This window comes from Pseudophryne corroboree, chromosome 9 (assembly GCF_028390025.1).
Source record: "Pseudophryne corroboree isolate aPseCor3 chromosome 9, aPseCor3.hap2, whole genome shotgun sequence".
NCBI classification, from domain to species: Eukaryota; Metazoa; Chordata; class Amphibia; order Anura; family Myobatrachidae; genus Pseudophryne; species Pseudophryne corroboree.
Window position 1 is genome coordinate 341792046 of NC_086452.1, and position 21642 is coordinate 341813687.

At 44.0% G+C, this 21642-nt stretch overlaps 1 protein-coding gene across 3 annotated transcripts in view; it reads left to right on the forward strand.

The window, feature by feature from the left end:
* LOC134958186 (inter-alpha-trypsin inhibitor heavy chain H3-like) overlaps positions 1-21642 on the forward strand; it is a 449083-nt gene that overhangs the window by 415199 nt on the left and 12242 nt on the right. For all 3 annotated transcript variants that reach the window (XM_063940615.1, XM_063940617.1, XM_063940616.1), the window contains exons 19-20: positions 9139-9311; positions 13235-13346. In XM_063940615.1, the coding sequence (XP_063796685.1) occupies positions 9139-9311; positions 13235-13346 (285 nt within the window). The remainder of the gene's footprint in view (positions 1-9138; positions 9312-13234; positions 13347-21642) is intronic.

The window sequence follows — 21642 nt, forward strand, 5'->3', positions numbered from 1 at the left end:
TACAGATCATCTGGAAGATATCAACAAATTTACGGGATAATTTGTTTAGAAGTCACTTTTCCAAGCATCAGAGGAAAAATCCATCATTATCTGTCTGTTATCCCTGTGGACCATGTCAAGCATGCCAATATATTCATATCACTCAGAAGTTCTCTGACAGAAATAACAATAAAACAGAAATAAAAAAGATTCATTAACTGCTCCACACATTTGGTGTAATTTACTGCTTAATAGGCCCATTCATTTATAAATATATCAGCATGACTAAGATGCTTTTTAAAACGATATTGGATCATGTGTATATCATTAAAAATACACAAAGAGATTTAAGCAACATGAAGAAAATTACAAGTTTTGGCATGACACTTTCCACGATTCCACACTAGTAATCACAAAAAGGTGAAAATTTATGATCTAGAACTGTTTGAGCTAGATATAAGTGGTTGTAACATCACTATGTATGTCACTAAAGAAAAATCTAGATACATATGCCTGTTGAATACTATGACTTCATTAGGATTAAATAAGGAGATACGCTGCACATCCTTTATTTGAAAATCTGGGGCCATATGTCAAAATCATATTCTTGGTATCCTTTTTAATGCTTATTAATGGTGGGTTTACTTCATATCCATAACATGGATTGTCAAAGAGGCCTCTGAACCTATGTCTGTCCTTACGCTATGCTACCTTGATCCATTCTAATCTTTTACCCTAAATGTTAGAGTAGAATGCCAATATGCTTGTTTGTGCTTAATAGAAGTACATATCTCATGGCGTATGCATGCACAAACATTATATTTACAGTAAAAAGTTTTATTAACTTGGGTCACTAGGCATATCATGTCATCATTTTCCTAAATAGGATCTGTTATGTTAAAATAGCCCGTTACATTATTACCAACATAACATAAGAATATTGTTACTATTCAATTTAATGCATCTGTGTCTTATTTAAACAATATATATTTATCAAATATATTATGATTCTGGAACACATAATACTGGTGCACATAGTCAGATTGCACATGATCACATAGTATTATTTGTTTAAAATTCATACCCCCATAAGGGTATTACATTAGCAAAATATAGGAATATATAAGATTCATCATGATAAATTCAGTTGTATCATCTGTCATGTTGATATTCTATTTGCAATATTTAGTGTTACATTTCATATCTTTGTAGTGCCCTGTAGTATATGTGTATATACCAAAATCATCATGTTAAGGATTACAGTAGCCGGAACTGCTTATTATCGGTTTTTATATGTATGTCAGTGTGAGAATACGGTATCTTATTTAAACGCTATATATTTATCATATATATTATGATTCTGGAACACATAATACTGGCGCAGATAGTCAGATTGCACATGATCACATAGTATTATTTGTTTAAAAATTATTCCAAAATTATAGGATGGTATCCTTTTTAATGCTTATTAATGGTGGGTTTACTTCATATCCATAACATGGATTGTCAAAGAGGCCGCTGAACCTATGTCTGTCCTTACGCTATGCTACCTTGATCCATTCTAATCTTTTACCCTAAATGTTAGAGTAGAATGCCAATATGCTTGTTTGTGCTTAATAGAAGTACATATCTCATGGTGTATGCATGCACAAACATTATATTTACAGTAAAAAGTTTTAATAACTTGGGTCACTAGGCATATCATGTCATAATTTTCCTAAATAGGATCTGTTATGCTAAAATAGCCCGTTACATTATTACCAACATAACATAATAGTATTGTTACTATTCAATTTAATGCATCTGTGTCTTATTTAAACGATATACATTTATTATATATATTATGATTCTGGAACACATAATACTGGTGCACATAGTCAGATTGCACATGATCACATAGTATTATTTGTTTAAAATTCATACCCCCATAAGGGTATTACATTAGCAAAATATAGGACTATATAAGATTCATCATGATAAATTCAGTTGTATCATCTGTCATGTTGATATTCTATTTGCAATATTTAGTGTTACAACATGCATGAAACATCTTAGATTTAGGAACGTGTGGAAATATTTATGCCAAGCGCATATCTATATGACACAGGGACCTATATGATTACTGTATACTGAGTTAACTAGTTAGTCAGAAATCATTACAGATCTCTTGTTTTGTTTAGTGATCTTATATATCATGATTCATATCTTTGTAGTGACCTGTAGTATATGTGTATATACCAAAATCATCATGTAAAGGATTACAGTAGCCGGAACTGCTTATTATCGGTTTTCATATGTATGTCAGTGTGAGAATGTGGTATCTTATTTAAACGCTATATATTTATCATATATATTATGATTCTGGAACACATAATACTGGCGCAGATAGTCAGATTGCACATGATCACATAGTATTATTTGTTTAAAAATGATACCAAAATTTTAGGATGGTTTCCTTTTTAATGCTTATTAATGGTGGGTTTACTTCATATCCATAACATGGATTGTCAAAGAGGCCGCTGAACCTATGTCTGTCCTTACGCTATGCTACCTTGATCCATTCTAATCTTTTACCCTAAATGTTAGAGTAGAATGCCAATATGCTTGTTTGTGCTTAATAGAAGTACATATCTCATGGCGTATGCATGCACAAACATTATATTTACAGTAAAAAGTTTTAATAACTTGGGTCACTAGGCATATCATGTAATCATTTTCCTAAATAGGATCTGTTATGTTAAAATAGCCCGTTACATTATTACCAACATAACATAAGAGTATTGTTACTATTCAATTTAATGCATCTGTGTCTTATTTAAACGATATACATTTATTATATATATTATGATTCTGGAACACATAATACTGGTGCAGATAGTCAGATTGCACATGATCACATAGTATTATTTGTTTAAAATTCATACACCCATAAGGGTATTACATTAGCAAAATATAGGACTATATAAGATTCATCATGATAAATTCAGTTGTATCATCTGTTATGTTGATATTCTATTTGCAATATTTAGTGTTACATTTCATATCTTTGTAGTGCCCTGTAGTATATGTGTATATACCAAAATCATCATGTTAAGGATTACAGTAGCCGGAACTGCTTATTATCGGTTTTTATATGTATGTCAGTGTGAGAATACGGTATCTTATTTAAACGCTATATATTTATCATATATATTATGATTCTGGAACACATAATACTGGCGCAGATAGTCAGATTGCACATGATCACATAGTATTATTTGTTTAAAAATTATTCCAAAATTATAGGATGGTATCCTTTTTAATGCTTATTAATGGTGGGTTTACTTCATATCCATAACATGGATTGTCAAAGAGGCCGCTGAACCTATCACAAACTTGGGATGGTGATACATGCTACCTATTATATAGCCTGTTCCCTAGAATTGATTTGTTTTTTGTTTTGTTTTTTTAATTAACATTCAATACCATTCATATATATCAATCCCATTAGTTTACCAAATTGAAATGTTACAGATGCACTAATGCACTGTCCTAGCATAATTGGGCAAAACAACAATTCGCACAACCGTCGCTGCAACGGCGAACGAACAATTTGCAACGACCTCGATCGGACATAACAGCCTAAAGAAGAATGCTAGTCTGTTGGTTATGTGTATACATCACGGCTGTATCAACCCGAACAAACGCAGCCCGCGTCGACCAAAAATAAATGATTTCGCCCATCAATTTTGTATGAGGTCTGGACATGTCACGATGTAATATACAGTAATATATGGTGCTCAGCTATATAAACGGTTTAATACCCAGTAATATGTGGTATGCTTGCAGCGTTATACACGTTGTAATACCCAGTAATATGTGGTCTGTATACAGTGCTATACACTCTGTAATACACTGTAATATGTGGTATGCTTGCAGCGTTATACACGTAATACCCAGTAATATGTGGTCTGTATACAGTGCTATACACTCTGTAATACACAGTAATATATGGTATGCTTGCCGCGTTATACACGTATAATACACTGTAATATGTGGTCTGTATACAGTGCTATACACTCTGTAATACACAGTAATAAATGGCATGTATGCAGCAATATACACACTGTTTAATACACAGTAACATACGGCTTGTATGCAGCGATATAAATGGTTTAATACACAGTAATATGTGGTATGCTTGCAGCGTTATACACGTTGTAATACACTGTAATATGTGGTCTGTATACAGTGCTATATACTCTGTAATACACAGTAATAAATGGCATGTATGCAGCAATATACACACTGTTTAATACACAGTAACATACGGCTTGTATGCAGCGATATAAACGGTTTAATACACAGTAATATGTGGTATGCTTGCAGCGTTATACACGTTGTAATACACTGTAATATGTGGTCTGTATACAGTGCTATATACTCTGTAATACACTGTAATATGTGGTTTGTATGCATCGATATAAACGGCTTAATACACAGTATTTGGTGTAAATCTTTTATCGCTAATATACAGGTCTGGACATGTCACGCTGTAATACTGACAAGTCTGGTCATGTCTGCTTGCAATCAAAGTTCAGCGATCGGCCACAATAAAGATAAACTTTTTAGTGCTATTTAACACACAGTAACATATGTCATGTATGCAACATAGGTTGTAATATACAGTTAAGCTTTTTAAATATTTTTCAATTTAAAACCAAATACACTGTTTCTACATATGTTTGCAAAAAATAATGTTTAAACTTTTTAGTGCTATTTAACACACAGTAACATATGTCAGGTATGCAACATAGGTTGTAATATACAGTTAAGCTTTTTAAATATTTTTCAATTTAAAACCAAATACACTGTTTCTACATATGTTTGCAAAAAATAATGTTCAAACTTTTTAGTGCTATTTAACACACAGTAACATATGTCAGGTATGCAACATAGGTTGTAATATACAGTTAAGCTTTTTAAATATTTTTCAATTTAAAACCAAATACACTGTTTCTACATATGTTTGCAAAAAATAATGTTTAAACTTTTTAGTGCTATTTAACACACAGTAACATATGTCAGGTATGCAACACAGGTTGTAATATACAGTTAAGCTTTTTAAATATTTTTCAATTTAAAACCAAATACACTGTTTCTACATATGTTTGCAAAAAATAATGTTTAAACTTTTTAGTGCTATTTAACACACAGTAACATATGTCAGGTATGCAACATAGGTTGTAATATACAGTTAAGCTTTTTAAATATTTTTCAATTTAAAACCAAATACACTGTTTCTACATATGTTTGCAAAAAATAATGTGTGAGAATGTCATTTTGAAATTTGTGCTCTCATCATTAATCATAAATGGCCATTAAAATCAATACGCTTTTTAAATCAGTACCAGGTGTGATGCTTCCGTGCATCTAAGAAAATGGACACGGTCATTAGTGATTATCCTTTTTAAAACTGTAACATGTGTGACATAGTATGATTTTTAAATAGTACCATATGTGCCAAGCATGAAGTTTCAGCTGCTGGAATGTAAGAACATTTTGTGTTACAAAAAAAAAAAGATGTATTTTAAAGTGTGTGTCATATGTGACATTCTTTTCAAAGCCATTAACTTTTAATACGGTTTAATATCGAACACTATAAATTTATATAAAATTTTATATTAAAGCAATATAAAACACTATCATTTAATATTAAAGGGGGTGGCGCCTAGGAGCAAGGAGGTGTTAGCACCTGTCAAGTTTGACAGAAAGGTTGTCTTTATCTACTAATTTTGGCTCATACCGTGTGCTATAATGTGAATTTCGGCTCATACCATGTGCTATAATGCGAATTTCAGCTCATACCGTGTGCTATAATGTGAATTTCGGCTCATACCGTGTGCTATAATGTGAATTTTGGCTCATACTATGTGGTATAATGTGAAAGGTGCACCAGTACTAGATAGTATAAGGTGCCCTACTATTGTTGTGCATAATGTTTATAAGGGGTATATAGTGTGGTAAACTACACTAAAGGACATGCACCCTTTTAAATGGCCATGCCTTCACTTTTCCATACCCCCACTTTAAAATTTCCAGTTCGACCACTGTGTGTGTGTGTATATATATATATATATATATATATATATATATACATGTATATACTCTAGCCCAGTAGGCGGTGTAAGACACTCCCAGTAGGCGATGCTAGGCACGCCACTCCAGTCATGCACCCCCTCATAAAATGTGCTGCGCATGCCTATGTGAGTCAGCTGGCGTAGCCCACAAGTAAGGGATGCGGGGGACAGGGGTACTATTCTCTATCAGGTTACCTGGGCCGCTGCCGAACAAATTTTCTACCGACGGGAGCGGTCGCAGCGGCGACCGCTAAGAAGATTGACAGCAAGGAGGCGTGGATGGGCGGATCCGGACCGTTGGAGAGCGTTTTCGGGGAGTTGTGAGTAAAATGCAGGCGTGTCCAGGACAACGGAGGGTGGAGGAATGACGTCAAAGTCGGGCCCATCATCGCTGGATCCATCGCACAGGGTAAGTATGTCCAGGGCTGCTCTACTTCTGCTTGAAATTTTTTTTAACTTAGCAGGGCTGCACAAGCGATCGCAGCCCTGCTAAGCTAAAATGCACTACCCCACGGGCGTGGACTGTTGATCGCAGCAGCAGCTAAAAGTTGCTGGCTGCGATAAACTCGGAATGACCACCATTGTCCCCTGCACAAATGTATCTGCTGTGCATATCACTGTGCACAGCCATGCACTGCATTGTAGAAACAGGAGCATCGTCCTCACAATCTTTTGTCACTGTGGGTCTGATTCAGAGTTGTACGATATAGTCACGCAACTGCAAATGGCCGCATTCATCCTGTTTATTACCACACGGAGACGCAGCACAGATTATGATACATGTGGATTTCAGTGGGCGTTTCTGGGAGGTAACAGGGGTGGCTAAGCAGATGCGGGCATGTCATAGGCGAGTCACTGTAAGCAGCTGCGTCCTAAGATGCACAGTCACTCACACACAAGGACATACTCAGACGGAAAAACTGCCCCTGCCATAGGGCTGGTGTACGTTTCCATGGTGTGTCTAAAAATGTGCATAGACTGAACTGCACCGTCACAAGGAGCTGCAAGTGGGCAAGTCGAAATTATGAAAATCTGCTGAGGTATTAGCAAAATACGCAGCCGTAAATGCATTTGTGTGCATTTACACAGGCCCTATGGCACTCGGAGGACATTTACATCACAACACTATTTTGTAACTGGCCCATAGTCACTATACAAATAGTGTGTGGGTTATTGTTCCTTTAAGGTCAATATAAAATTAAGCTATTCCTTAATTCTAACTACAACATGTTCTGCACTTTATCAAACACCCGTATACTGGGGGTCATTCCGAGTTGATCGCTAGCAGCCGTTGTTCGCAGCGCAGCGATCAGGCTAAAAATCGCCATTTCTGCGCATGCGTATGCACCGCAATGCGCAGGCATGTCGTACGGGTACAATGAGCATCGTGGGTTTGTACAGAGTGTAACGAACATTCCAGTCGCACAGCCGAACGCAGGAAGATTGACAGGAAAGGGGCGTTTCTGGGTGTCAACTGACCGTTTTCAGGGAGTGCTTAGAAAAGCAGGCGTGGCAGAAAAATGCAAACGTGGCTGGACGTTCGCTGGGTGGGTGGGAGTGTGACGTCAAAAGCCGTCCCTCCATCGTTAGAATCAACGCACATGAGGAATAACTACAGGGCTGGTCTTGTTTTGCAAAAAATTATTTTGCAGGTGCTCTGCTGCACAAGTGTTCGCACTTTTGCAAAGTGAAAGTACACTCCCCAGTGGGCGGCGATAATGCGTTTGCACGGCTGCTAAAAGTAGCCAGCATGCGATCAACTCGGAATGACCCCCATTGAACGGGCAACCTCAGCGTTGCCCATTATCCCCAGCTCTGTTTGCCATTGCCCTTGGAACTCTAGTCTGTATCCTACGCTCTACTCCGGATGTCTGTGGCATTAAAATTGGTGAAACTGAGGATGTCATAGCTTTTTATGCTGAAGATATGCTTTTGTTTCTGGATGACTATGGGGGTCATTCTGACCCGATCGCACGCTGCAGTTTATCGCAGCGGTGCGATCAGGTCAGAACTTCGCATGCCAGACGGCCGAAGGGCGTCGCCGCGGTACGATCGCCTCTGCCTGATTGACAGGCAGAGGCGGTCGCTGGGCGGGGGGGGGCACGAAACGGCGGCGTTTGGCCACTGTTTTGTGTTTTGCGTCTTGCTCTGTGCTGGGCGTCCCCCCGCATGTCTATGGACATGATCGTAGCCCTGCTACGATTAACTCAGAATGACCCCCTATATCGGCTCTTTGGCACCTATGTTACAAATTGTTAATGATTTTGGAGTTATCTCTGGTCTTCTCATTAATTGGAATAAATCCAAAATTTTTCCGATTTCAGGTAGTTCCGATTGCTCTACTTTTCTCTACCTATTGGGATTTTGGGGGTCATTCAGACCCGATCGCACACAGCGGTTTATCGCGGGTGCGGAATGCGCATGCGCGGCAGGCGCAGTGCAAGTGCGCGACGTTGCCCGTCGCCGGGTTACATCGCGTCTTGAGAAGGAAGCGGTCGCAGAGCGGACCGCACAGAAGATTGACAGGAAGGAGGCGTAACAGGGCGGATCCGGACCGTTTGGAGACGTTTTCGGGGAGTAGTGAGTGTAACGCAGGCGTGTCCAGCAGAACGGAGTGCGGAGGAGTGACGTCAAAGCCAGGCCCATCATCGATGGATCCATCGCACAGGGTAAGTATGTCCAGGGCTAGTCTACTTCTGCTTGAAATTTTTTTTAGCTTAGCAGGGCTGCACAAGCGATCGCAGCCCTGCTAAGCTAAAATACACTCCCCCATAGGCGTGTGCTAGTTGATCGCAGCAGCAGCAAAAGTTGCTGGCTGCGATCAACTCGGAATGACCCCCCTTTGTACACTAGAGCTGGCTTTTCTTGACCAGTGTACTGTAATGTAACTTTCTTGTATTTTCTCTCCTATTCTTACAAATTTTATGATGACTGTTTTTTGTTTGTTTTTTAGTTTGTTTACAATTGAATAAAGAATACCTGATTTAAAAAAAATACACCCATATACTGTTGTCACTCACAATACTATTCATTCTTTCAGGTTTAATTTGGATATCAACAAGGACAAGAATGTGACACTTTCATTTGGAGAAGGGGCGACATTTGTTATTATTTTGCATAAAGTTTGGAAAAAAAACCCTATCTACAAGGATTTCTTAGGATTTTATACTTTGGATGATCATACATTTTCTGCAGGCGTTCATGGACTATTAGGTAAGGATCTATGAGCCATATTCAGAAGTGGATGAAAGTGTCAGATGTTTTGCTTATGCTTATGCATTCCTATGGTTAAAGCCATGTAGTTCCATGCAGTGTCGATAGGCGTTCCTGGGTGGTGATGGGATGTGGCTTGAGTTGGCGATTGTGTTGGGCATACTGGTGTCAGGCAGTGCCAGATGGGCCACATAAGTCTGGGGCCAGGGTCGGCTCCAGGTCTACTAGCACCCTGTGCAAATTATTTCGGAGTGCTCTTCCCTCTATATCCATTCCCTTCCCTCTATAATCCAACTATATCTATTATTATTATTATTATTATTATTATTATAATAAAAAAAGCACACACATTGGCCCCCACAAGTAAAATAAAAACAACAAACACACCTTGGCCCCCACAGGGAAAATGTACACACACCTTGGCCCCCACAGGAAAAATATACACACACCTTGGCCCCCACAGGGAAAATATACACACACCTTGGCCCCCACATGGAAAATATACACGCACCTTGGCCCCCACAGGGAAAATATACACACCTTGGCTTTCACAGGGAAAAGATACACACCTTGCCCCCACACAGGGAAAGATACAGATACCCACAGAAGACTGAGAAGATAGAGAGATACAGGAGCAGTTTGGTGTCACCAGTAGGGTTAAAGGTGCATGTCCAGTATACCTGGGTGACCCCCTAACCTGAGAGCAGCGAGCCCAGGTAAGCAGAATCACTCAACATGATGTGCCCGCACATAGTGACACCAGCCTCCCATAATGAACATAACCCAGAGCAGTGTATCCACTTTCAAATGTTCAGATTTCCTGGTAAATGAAAAAATACCAGAAAGTAAAAAGACTGGCCCCGACATACTTGACCCCTCTCCCATGTTACTGCCTGCCAGCTAACAGCAGCAGAGAGATGGATGCTTGTGTCTGGATGCTCCCCTCCTCTCCTGTCTCCCCAGCCAGGTCACATTGGCAGCCGCTCGCTTACCCAGTGGGCTGTGTGCTTCAGTTGGAGCAGATGATAGATTGGAGGAGGGCACAAACAACTACAGACGCTACAGCTACGGTCTTGGAGTAATGGCAGCAGTGAAAACACTGGCTGTGCTGCTGGTATCTGGCACCACAATTACTACCAGGCCCACTAATCATAATAATCCCAAGCTGTCGGCAGCTGCCACACTGCGCCCCCCTTTGGGAGGCACTTCCATTTGGCTGCGCTGCTAGAGCGGCCCTCAAGTCGGCCTTGCCTGGTCCTGAAAATATTCAAGGGCCTATTGTGAGTAGCAGAGGAGCTGTGGCCAGTGCAAGGTGGGTGTGGCCAGTGCCACGTTGGCATGTACACCCAAGGCTGGGACTCTAGGAGGAGGCCACAATGTCTCTCTGGCCAGGGTATGTGTAGTTGTTTGGACGGGCTTCCGGGCGTCACACACCTGTCAGCAGCTAATCTTCATGCTGCCAGTGCCGCTGCCTTTCATACATTTGACACGAACAGGTTTTGGCAACCGGCAGCAACAGTCTGTGCCCAGTGACTTGAGCGATGTGCAGCACAACAGCAAGTAGGAATAGAGGTGGAGCCGCTCTTAATGCTGCTGGCGCTGTTGCAGTTTGACAGGCGAAGGCTGTGGCAGCCGGCAGCAGCAGAGCACATTAGCAAGCTGTAGCAGAGCAGGGAGCAGTCCCAGCATCAGGGCAGGATAAACGGACACCCGTACAGGGCCCTTTGGTCCAGGGGGCCCCAAGGATCAAGGACACAAAAAAACAGGGCTGCAGAGCCAATATTGCTTTTTAAAGTGTACACTCTAACTGCTCAAATAAAGTAAGACAACAATTAATAGGTCCCAAACCCCTCTGCACCCTTCTGTTACCCTTTCACTTTGTCCAGTCCATGTGGTCACTGCTGTATTGCTGTCATTATGCATGTCGCTGTGCTGGCATTGTGTACTCCTTTACAGTAACAGTCCCTTTGTTTCACTAAATACATAAAAGTAGACAAATGGCATCATTTTGTAACTAAAGCAGAAATAACATTTTTCAAAACTTATGATCTATGCTGACTGCATGGCAAATTGTTGGCTGGTCATTATCATGCTGTCTTGATGATTTTTTTTTACACTATTTTTTTTATATATAAAGGCCCAGAGCTGTAGTTCCATCTGCCCCATTATTAATCTGGCCCTGGTGTCAGTGACTGCATTGAAGACACAGGCCCTCATTCAGCTTCAGTTGTAGTTTTGCTAATTTAACAAAACCAAAACTGCTATCACTCGCATGTTGGGGGCTGCCCAGCACAGGACAAGGCCGTCCAGCATCCTAATGGCGGCCAGTGATGCGATCGCAATTCTTTTTCGATCGCATTGCTGAATAAGGGAAGCCCCCTAGCCTGCGATGCAGTAGCGGATCTAGACCTACTTTAATTTAGATGGGGCGGTTTAAGAATACTGACTCCTCCCCTCTGCACATTACTCCTCCCACTTACAGTATATATGTGTGTGTGTGTGTGTGTGTGTGTGTGTGTGTGTGTGTGTGTGTGTGTGTGTGTGTGTGTGTATATAATATAGTTGAGAGAGAGGAATCAGACAGGAAGACTGTGAGAGAGCGTCAGAAAAATGGGGAGAGGGAGAAGAGAGAGACATAGTGGAGAGTGTGTGAAAGGGCACCAGGCAGCCAGCTGACGCTATGCAGCACGGCTCTGGGAGGAAGAGCTATCCATCCACAGTGCCGTGCCCCGTTGCCCCCCATGCCCAGACATGGCACCTGCTGCATCTCCTTAAACGGCTCCAGTCCGGGCACCCCACTAACAACTTTGCCGTGGATGGAGCCGGGCAGCATGTGTTCCTGGTGGTGGTGAACCTGATGTATCAGCTGCAGGCAGGAGACCTGAGCCTGGAGCAGCAGCTTTCAGATGTCAGCATCCTAGACACCTCACCCATGCCACTTATCTTGCGCAGCGCCAAGGCCTGGCTGTCACAGCGATGATGGCTGGCCATGTCCTCATTTGCGCATGCGCGGCCACGGTGGCCACGATGTCAGAGCCTGTAGCCTAGAGACTCTGGCATCGCGGCTGTGCATGCGCATAGGAGGACAGGGCCAGCCGTCATTGCTGTGACAGCCAGGTCCTGGCACCGCGCAAGATAAGTAGCATGGGCGAGGTGTCGGCTGTGTGTTACGAGGGGCAATCGCCCTGATCGCCCCACCTCTTTGAATTCTGCCATTGCTGCGATGCCTGCCTGCGAAGGCAGTTGGGCCCCCGCCATTTCCCCACCACAGCAGCCGCGTGTGATGAAAACGCCTGCATCTCTGATATGAACCATATTGAATAAGGCCCAAAGTTCCTCTGACTTTGGCAGCCAAATACCATTGGACATTCTTTTTTTTATTGTATGTATTGCAAAATGTTCAAGTACATTATATGAGGGACAAGAAAAACAGGGGAAGGGCGGGTTGGGGGAGCACAGAATGAAACCAGACAATTTAAGTAGTGAACAGTAACCATTGGATATTCTGAGCAACCTGATGATGCATCCTATATCCACTTGATGGTGCACCTTTGTGTGCACCATGGGGGATTAGAGCTGCAGCCAGTGGGCGTCTCAGGAGACAGCCCATCAGCTGCAGCATTAGCATCATTTTGCAGTAGTGACTGCGACAAAAGCTGCAGCCGCTACTGCTTAGTGTCCACCTCTAACTCAGGCCCTATCATTCTGCATTTGATAGTCATTTAAGAAGTGTGTGTTCTAAGCATGTTAAATAAATCTGTCACAGTATTTAAGACAAGTGCATTTTTAAGGCCATTTATTTTATTACAGAGGTTTAATAAATACAATAGATTTATACAGTGTCCTGTTATTCATTAAAAATGTATCACAAGTTATCAGTTTCTTTAATCTAGTATATTTCCTAATAATATTTATTTGTTTAGGTCAATTTTTTCATGGCATCAATTATGAAATTTCCAATATTCACAAAACGGACAATCCTGAAAAGCCAGATGCGACAATGAAAGTAAAGAATAAGCTGCTGACAGTGACAAGGTACAGAACGATTTGTGTATATATATATATATATATATATATATATATCTATCACTGTATGATAATGTATATTTCTCTGACGTCCTAGTGGATGCTGGGAACTCCGTAAGGACCATGGGGAATAGACAGGCTCCGCAGGAGACTGTGCACTCTAAAAAAAGATTAGGTACTATCTGGTGTGCACTGGCTCCTCCCTCTATGCCCCTCCTCCAGACCTCAGTTAGAATCTGTGCCCGGCCAGAGCTGGGTGCTCCTAGTGGGCTCTCCTGAGCTTACTAGAAAAGAAAGTATTTTTAGGTTTTTTATTTTCAGTGAGTTCTGCTGGCAACAGACTCACTGCTACGTGGGACTAAGGGGAGAGAAGCAAACCTACCTGCTTGCAGCTAGCTTGTGCTTCTTAGGCTACTGGACACCATTAACTCCAGAGGGTTCGAACACAGGCACCTGTCCTCGATCGTCCGTTCCCGGAGCCGCGCCGCCGTCCCCCTTGCAGAGCCAGAAGAATAGAAGCTGGAAGACATCAAAATCGGTGGCTGAAGACTCCTGTCTTCATTAAGGTAGCGCACAGCACAGCAGCTGTGCGCCATTGCTCCCAGCACACTTACACACTCCGGTCACTGTAGGGTGCAGGGCGCTAGGGGGGGGGGGGGGGGGGCGCGCCCTGGGCTGCAATTGAGATACCTTTGGCACAAAATCATACATATATACAGTCTAGCACTGTATATATGTAAAAACCCCCGCCATTATTATACACTGAAAGCGGGACAGAAGCCCGCCACTGAGGGGGCGGGCCTACTTCCTCAGCACACCAGCGCCATTTTCCCTTCACAGCTTCGCTGGAAGCACGCTCCCCAGGCTCTCCCCTGCAGTATCCAGGTACAAGACGGGTTAAAAAGAGAGGGGGGGGCACATAAATTTAGGCGCAAATCGATACAGACAAGCAGCTATTGGGAAAATCACTTATTAGCAGTGTAAATCCCTGTGTTATATAGCGCTGTGGTGTGTGCTGGCATACTCTCTCTCTGTCTCCCCAAAGGACTTTGTGGGGTCCTGTCCTCCGTCTGAGCATTCCCCGTGTGTGTGCGGTGTGTCGGTACAGCTGTGTCGACATGTTTGATGAGGAAGGTTACGTGGAGGCGGAGCAAGGGCAGATAAGTGTGGTATCGCCCCCGTCGGGGCCGACACCAGATTGGATGGATATGTGGAAGGTCTTAAATGACAATGTAAACTCCTTACATAAAAGGTTTGATGACGCTGCAGCCTTGGGACAGCCGGGGTCTCAGCCCGCCCCTGCCCAGGCGACTCAGAAACCGTCTGGGGCTCATAAACGCCCTCTAGCTCAGATGGTTGACACTGATGCCGACACGGAGTCCGACTCCAGTGTCGACGATGATGAGGCACATTTACAGTCTAAAATGACTAAGGCCATCCGATACATGATTATTGCAATGAAAGATGTATTACACATTTCTGAGAGTAACCCGGTAAATACCAAAAGGGTTTATATGTTTGGGGAGAAAAAGCAGCCAGTGACTTTTCTCCCATCTGATGAATTAAATGAATTGTGTGAAGAAGCGTGGAGTTCCCCTGATAAGAAACTAGTGATTTCTAAGAGGTTACTGATGGCGTACCCTTTCCCGCCAACGGACAGGTTACGTTGGGAAACATCCCCTAGGGTGGACAAGGCGCTGACACGCTTATCTAAAAAGGTGGCCCTGCCGTCTCAGGATACGGCCGCCCTAAAGGAGCCTGCGGATAGAAAGCAGGAAGCTATCCTGAAGTCGGTGTATACACACTCTGGTACTCTACTGAGACCTGCTGTTGCTTCAGCCTGGATGTGTAGTGCTGTAGCAGCGTGGACAGATACTCTGTTAGACGACATAGATTCCCTCGACAGAGATACTGTTTTGCTAACCCTGGGCCATATCAAAGACGTCGTCTTATATATGCGAGATGCTCAGAGGGACATTTGCCTGCTGGGATCTAGAATTAATGCTATGTCCATTTCTGCCAGGAAGGTCTTATGGACTCGGCAATGGACAGGAGATGCTGATTCTAAAAAACACATGGAGGTTTTGCCTTATAAGGGTGAGGAATTGTTTGGGGACGGTCTGTCGGACCTCGTGTCTACAGCGACAGCTGGAAAGTCCACTTTCTTGCCTCAGGTTTCCTCACAGCCTAAGAAAGCACCGTATTATCAAATGCAGTCCTTTCGTTCCCAAAAAGGCAAGAGGGTCAGGGGTGCATCCTTTCTTGCCAGAGGCAGGGGTAGAGGTAAGAAGCTGCACCATGCAGCCAGTTCCCAGGAACAAAAGTCCTCCCCTGCTTCCACTAAGTCCACCGCATGACGTTGGGGCTCCACAGACGGAGCCAGGTGCGGTGGGGGCGCGTCTCCGAAACTTCAGCAGCCAGTGGGTTCGCTCACAGGTGGATCTCTGGGCTATCACATTGTATCTCAGGGATATAAACTGGAATTCGAAGCGACTCCCCCCCGCCGTTACCTCAAATCAGCCTTGCCAGCTTCCCCCATGGAAAGGGAGGTAGTGCTGGCGGCAATTCACAAGCTGTACCTCCAGCAAGTGATTGTCAGGGTCCCCCTCCTTCAACAGGGAAGGGGTTACTATTCTACAATGTTTGTGGTACCGAAACCGGACGGTTCGGTGAGACCCATTCTGAATTTAAAGTCCTTGAACACTTATATAAAGAAATTCAAGTTCAAAATGGAATCGCTCAGAGCGGTGATTGCAAGCCTGGAAGAGGGGGATTTTATGGTGTCGCTGGACATCAAAGATGCTTACTTGCATGTCCCCATTTACCCACCTCACCAGGAGTACCTCAGATTTGTGGTACAGGACTGTCATTACCAATTCCAGACGTTGCCGTTTGGCCTGTCCACGGCACCGAGAATATTTACCAAGGTAATGGCCGAAATGATGATACTCCTTCGGCAGAAGGGAGTTATAATTATCCCGTACTTGGACGATCTCCTCATAAAGGCGAGGTCCAGGGAGCAGTTGTTGATCAGCGTAACACTCTCTCAGGAAGTGTTACTACAGCACGGTTGGATTCTGAATGTTCCAAAGTCGCAGCTGATTCCTACGACGCGTCTGCTTTTCCTGGGCATGATTCTGGACACAGAACAGAAGAAGGTGTTTCTCCCGATGGAGAAGGCCCAGGAATTAGCATCTCTGGTCAGGGATCTCCTGAAACCAAAACAGGTATCTGTGCATCACTGCACGCGAGTCCTGGGAAAGATGGTGGCTTCATACGAAGCTATTCCCTTCGGCAGGTTCCATGCGAGGATCTTTCAGTGGGATCTGTTGGACAAGTGGTCCGGATCGCATCTTCAGATGCATTGGCTGATCACCCTGTCCCCAAGGGCCAGGGTGTCTCTTCTGTGGTGGCTGCAGAGTGCTCACCTTCTCGAGGGCCGCAGGTTCGGCATACAGGACCGGGTCCTGGTGACCACGGATGCAAGCCTCCGAGGGTGGGGGGCAGTCACTCAGGGAAGAAACTTCCAAGGGCTGTGGTCAAGTCTGGATACTTCTCTACACATAAATATACTGGAACTAAGGGCCATTTACAACGCCCTGAGTCAAGCAGAGCCTTTGCTTCAAATCCGGACAGTGCTGATTCAGTCAGACAACATCACGGTGGTCGCCCATGTAAACCGCCAGGGCGGCACAAGAAGCAAGGATGGCAATGGCGGAAGCCACAAAGATTCTTCGATGGGCGGAGAATCACGTGCAAGCACTATCAGCAGTGTTCATTCCGGGAGTGGACAACTGGGAAGCAGACTTCCTCAGCAGACACGACCTCCACCCGGGAGAGTGGGGACTTCATCAAGAAGTTTTCCAACTGATTGCAAACTGATGGGAACTGCCACAGGTGGACATGATGGCGTCCCGCCTCAACAAAAAGCTAAAACGTTATTGCGCCAGGTCAAGGGACCCTCAGGCGATAGCTGTGGACGCCCTAGTGACACCGTGGGTGTACCAGTCGGTATATGTGTTTCCTCCTCTTCCTCTCATACCAAAAGTACTGAGAATAGTAAGAAAGAGAGGAATAAGAACAATACTCATTGTTCCGGACTGGCCAAGAAGGACTTGGTACCCGGAACTGCAAGAAATGCGCACAGAGGACCCATGGCCTCTGCCTCTCAGACAGGACTTGCTGCAACAAGGGCCCTGTCTGTTCCAAGACTTACCGCGGCTGTGTTTGACGGCATGGCGGTTGAACGCCGAATCCTAGCGGAAAAAGGCATTCCAGATGAAGTTATTCCTACGCTGATAAAAGCTAGGAAAGACGTGACAGCAAAACATTATCACCGTATATGGCGGAAGTATGTTGCTTGGTGTGAGGCCAGGAAGGCCCCTACGGAGGAATTCCAGCTGGGTCGATTCCTGCACTTCCTACAGTCAGGGGTGACTATGGGCCTAAAATTGGGGTCCATAAAGGTCCAGATTTCGGCCCTATCCATTTTCTTTCAAAGAGAACTGGCTTCACTGCCTGAGGTTCAGACTTTTGTAAAGGGAGTGCTGCATATCCAGCCCCCTTTTGTGCCACCAGTGGCACCCTGGGATCTTAACGTTGTGTTGGATTTCCTGAAATCACACTGGTTTGAGCCACTTAAAACCGTGGAACTAAAATATCTCACGTGGAAAGTGCTCATGCTGTTGGCCTTGGCATCGACTAGGCGTGTGTCGGAATTGGCGGCTTTGTCATGTAAAAGCCCATATCTGATCTTCCATATGGACAGGGCAGAATTGAGGACTCGTCCCCAATTTCTCCCAAAGGTGGTGTCATCGTTTCATTTGAACCAACCTATTGTGGTGCCTGCAGCTACTAGGGACTTGGGGGACTCCAAGTTGCTGGATGTAGTCAGGGCTTTGAAGATATATGTTTCCAGAATGGCTGGAGTCAGGAAGACTGACTCGCTGTTTATCTTGCATGCACCCAACAAGCTGGGTGCTCCTGCTTCAAAGCAAACTATTGCTCGCTGGATCTGTAGCACGATTCAGCAGGCTCATTCTGCGGCTGGATTGCCGCATCCAAAATCGGTAAAAGCCCATTCCACGAGGAAGGTGGGCTCTTCTTGGGCGGCTGCCCGAGGGGTCTCGGCATTACAGCTTTGCCGAGCTGCTACTTGGTCGGGTTCAAACACATTTGCAAAGTTCTACAAGTTTGATACCCTGGCTGAGGAGGACCTTGTGTTTGCAGAGTCATTCTCCCGCCCGTTTGGGAGCTATGGTATAATCCCCATGTTCCTTACGGAGTTCCCAGCATCCACTAGGACGTCAGAGAAAATAAGAATTTACTCACCGGTAATTCTATTTCTCGTAGTCCGTAGTGGATGCTGGGCGCCCGTCCCAAGTGCGGACTCTCTGCAATACGTGTATATAGTTATTGCTTAACTAAGGGTTATTGTTATGAGCCATCCGTTTAGTGAGGCTCAGTTGTTGTTCATACTGTTAACTGGGTAAGGTTATCACAAGTTGTACGGTGTGATTGGTGTGGCTGGTATGAGTCTTACCCTGGATTCAAAATTTCCTTTCCTTGTAATGTCAGCTCTTCCGGGCACAGTTTCCCTAACTGAGGTCTGGAGGAGGGGCATAGAGGGAGGAGCCAGTGCACACCAGATAGTACCTAATCTTTTTTTAGAGTGCCCAGTCTCCTGCGGAGCCCGTCTATTCCCCATGGTCCTTACGGAGTTCCCAGCATCCACTACGGACTACGAGAAATAGAATTACCGGTGAGTAAATTCTTATTTTTTATTTACTAAGATTGAACCTAACATGTTCATTATGCAAATATCTGTCTTTAATAATAACATTTATGTGTAACAAGAAGGATCTGCAAATTGTAGCCGCTTACATAAATGGGCACTGGACCATCTCTTTTGATTAAAATAAAGGAGGCAAGATTTATTAGTGTTCTGCAAACCTCACTTTAGACTGTACAGGTACTTGACACAATAGCTAACAATCTAGCGTACTGGACTCACCGCTTTAGCTTTTGGTTCTCTGTCCCTGCACAGTTGTGGTCATAGCACCTTACTCACTCGTACTCTCTCTGAGGCTGGGTACACATCAGTCGATCCTGGATCGTGGCCGTTCAGTGGCCACATCCAGGAGTATGCCATCGCTTACTGGGTCGTCACATATGATGTGCATACATCACGTGATAATACCAATGTTAGCAGGCAGGAGCATGCAATCATGGGTGCACATCAGATGATGTGTACAATATGTTGCTCCAATCCGTAGGATGGTACAACATATCGTCTGATGTATACCCAGCCTTACATAGGGTACCAGTGCACAACTCCCCATCCTCAGCATCACAATATTATAATGTAATTAAGTATCAAATACACAACATATTGTCTGAAGCGTTTTCAAAGCTGCATTTTCAATTAAATGCAATGTATACAATAAAATACAAATATGTCCCACATCTGTTGTATACATATTACATGGGACTCTTTGTATAGTAGTCCAAATGGAATGTCAGCTTGTGGGATGGCTCTAGAATAATGCTCAACTATGAAAACACATCATTAGTGTACTCAGGGGTCTATGTACTAAGCCTTGGAGAAAGAAAGTGCATAGAGATAAAGTGGCAGTCAGTCAGCTCCTACTGCCATGTTACAGGCTGGCTTTGAAAAATGACAGGAGCTGGTGGCTGGTAGTTTATCTCTGCCACTTTCTCTCTTTTCTAGACTTTGTACATAGAACCCTTAGTAAAAACTATCCATCCTTTTCCTCCCTTGTTCCTCCTCTCCAAATAGAAGGAGATGATAGTCAACAATCCGCAGATTAAAGCTTGGTACACGCTAGGGCAGTAGAGAGCCTGGCTGGGCCCAGGTACTTTTCAGAGAGCATGGCGTAATCACAGGAGGCGTGGCCATGCACCCTTAGAAAAAAATACAGAAAAAAATAGTATTTTAAGCGCCTCACTAGCCACACTGCAGCCCACAACACAGCAGCGTCTGCTGGGCTGAGGAGAACAGCTGCAGATGCTGCTGCCAGGTAATGGAAAGGGGGCCCGTGGCCCCCACTGGACCCTTCTGTCAGACCTGGGCCCTGGTAATTAGAACCCTCCTCCACCCCCCACTGATCCTACTTCCATGCAGTCCATGCATCGTCAATGACATAGTCAAAATTGACTTGCATGTACAGATGACCTCATTAACGACCCTTTGGACCCGCGCGCATCATTAACGAGATAGTGCGTATACACTGGGCGATACTACAAACTTAGTGATATCGTTTAAAATATTGCGTAGTGTGTACCCATCTTAACTGTAAATAAGATTATGGGGTTATTTACTGAAGATCAATTTTTATCATTTTCAAATTGATGAAAATTAATCCCAATTGATGTTGGGTTTCAGTGGCTAGGTACACATCAGACGATCTTGGACTGTGGTCAATGGGACAACTGATGTGTGTCAGGTGTGTTAGCTTGGTCAGTGTCGGTGTTTGTGTCAGGTGTGTGAGCTTGGACCAGTGTCACTGTGTGTGAGCGTGTGAGCCTGGTCAGTGTCAGTGCCACTGTGTGTGTCAGGTGTGTGAGCTTGGTCAGTGTCAGTGTCACTGTGCGTGTGTAAGCCGTGCCAGTCAGGGCTGTTTCTAGCCAATTTGGCTCCCAGTGCGAGATAAAAAAATGTTCCGCCCCCCCCCCCCCCCCCCCCCCTTGACATAAAAAAAAAAAATGTGCCCCCCCCGTATAGATATAATGAGAAAAAGTATGGGGGTGTGGCCTCAATAAAATGGGCGTGGTCTCATTAAAATGGGCGTGGCCTCGTCTGAAAAGACTACCTTACACCCCAGTTTTTGAGCTTGCACCGACAGATCACGGCGACCACAGGAAAAAATAAAAAAATAATATTATGCCATACACCGCAATGCCCTTGATACATTAAATCCCCATTTTACACGTTACGCATGCAAGAGTCCCCATTTTACACATGACGGCAGGCAAGAGTCCCCATTTTACACATGACGGCAGGCGAGTGTCCCCATTTTACACATTACGGCAGGCGAGTGTCCCCATTTTACACATTACGGCAGGCGAGTGTCCCCATTTTACACATTATGGCAGGCGATTGTCTCCATTTTACACATTACGGCAGGCAAGTGTCCCCATTTTACACAATACAGCAGGCAAGTTCCCCATTTTATACATTAGGCAGGAAAGGGTCCCCATTTTACATAATACGGCAGGCAGGACCGGTGCTAAGGTGTTTGGGACCCCCCCCCTGCAAACTATAAATTTGGGCCCTCCCATACTA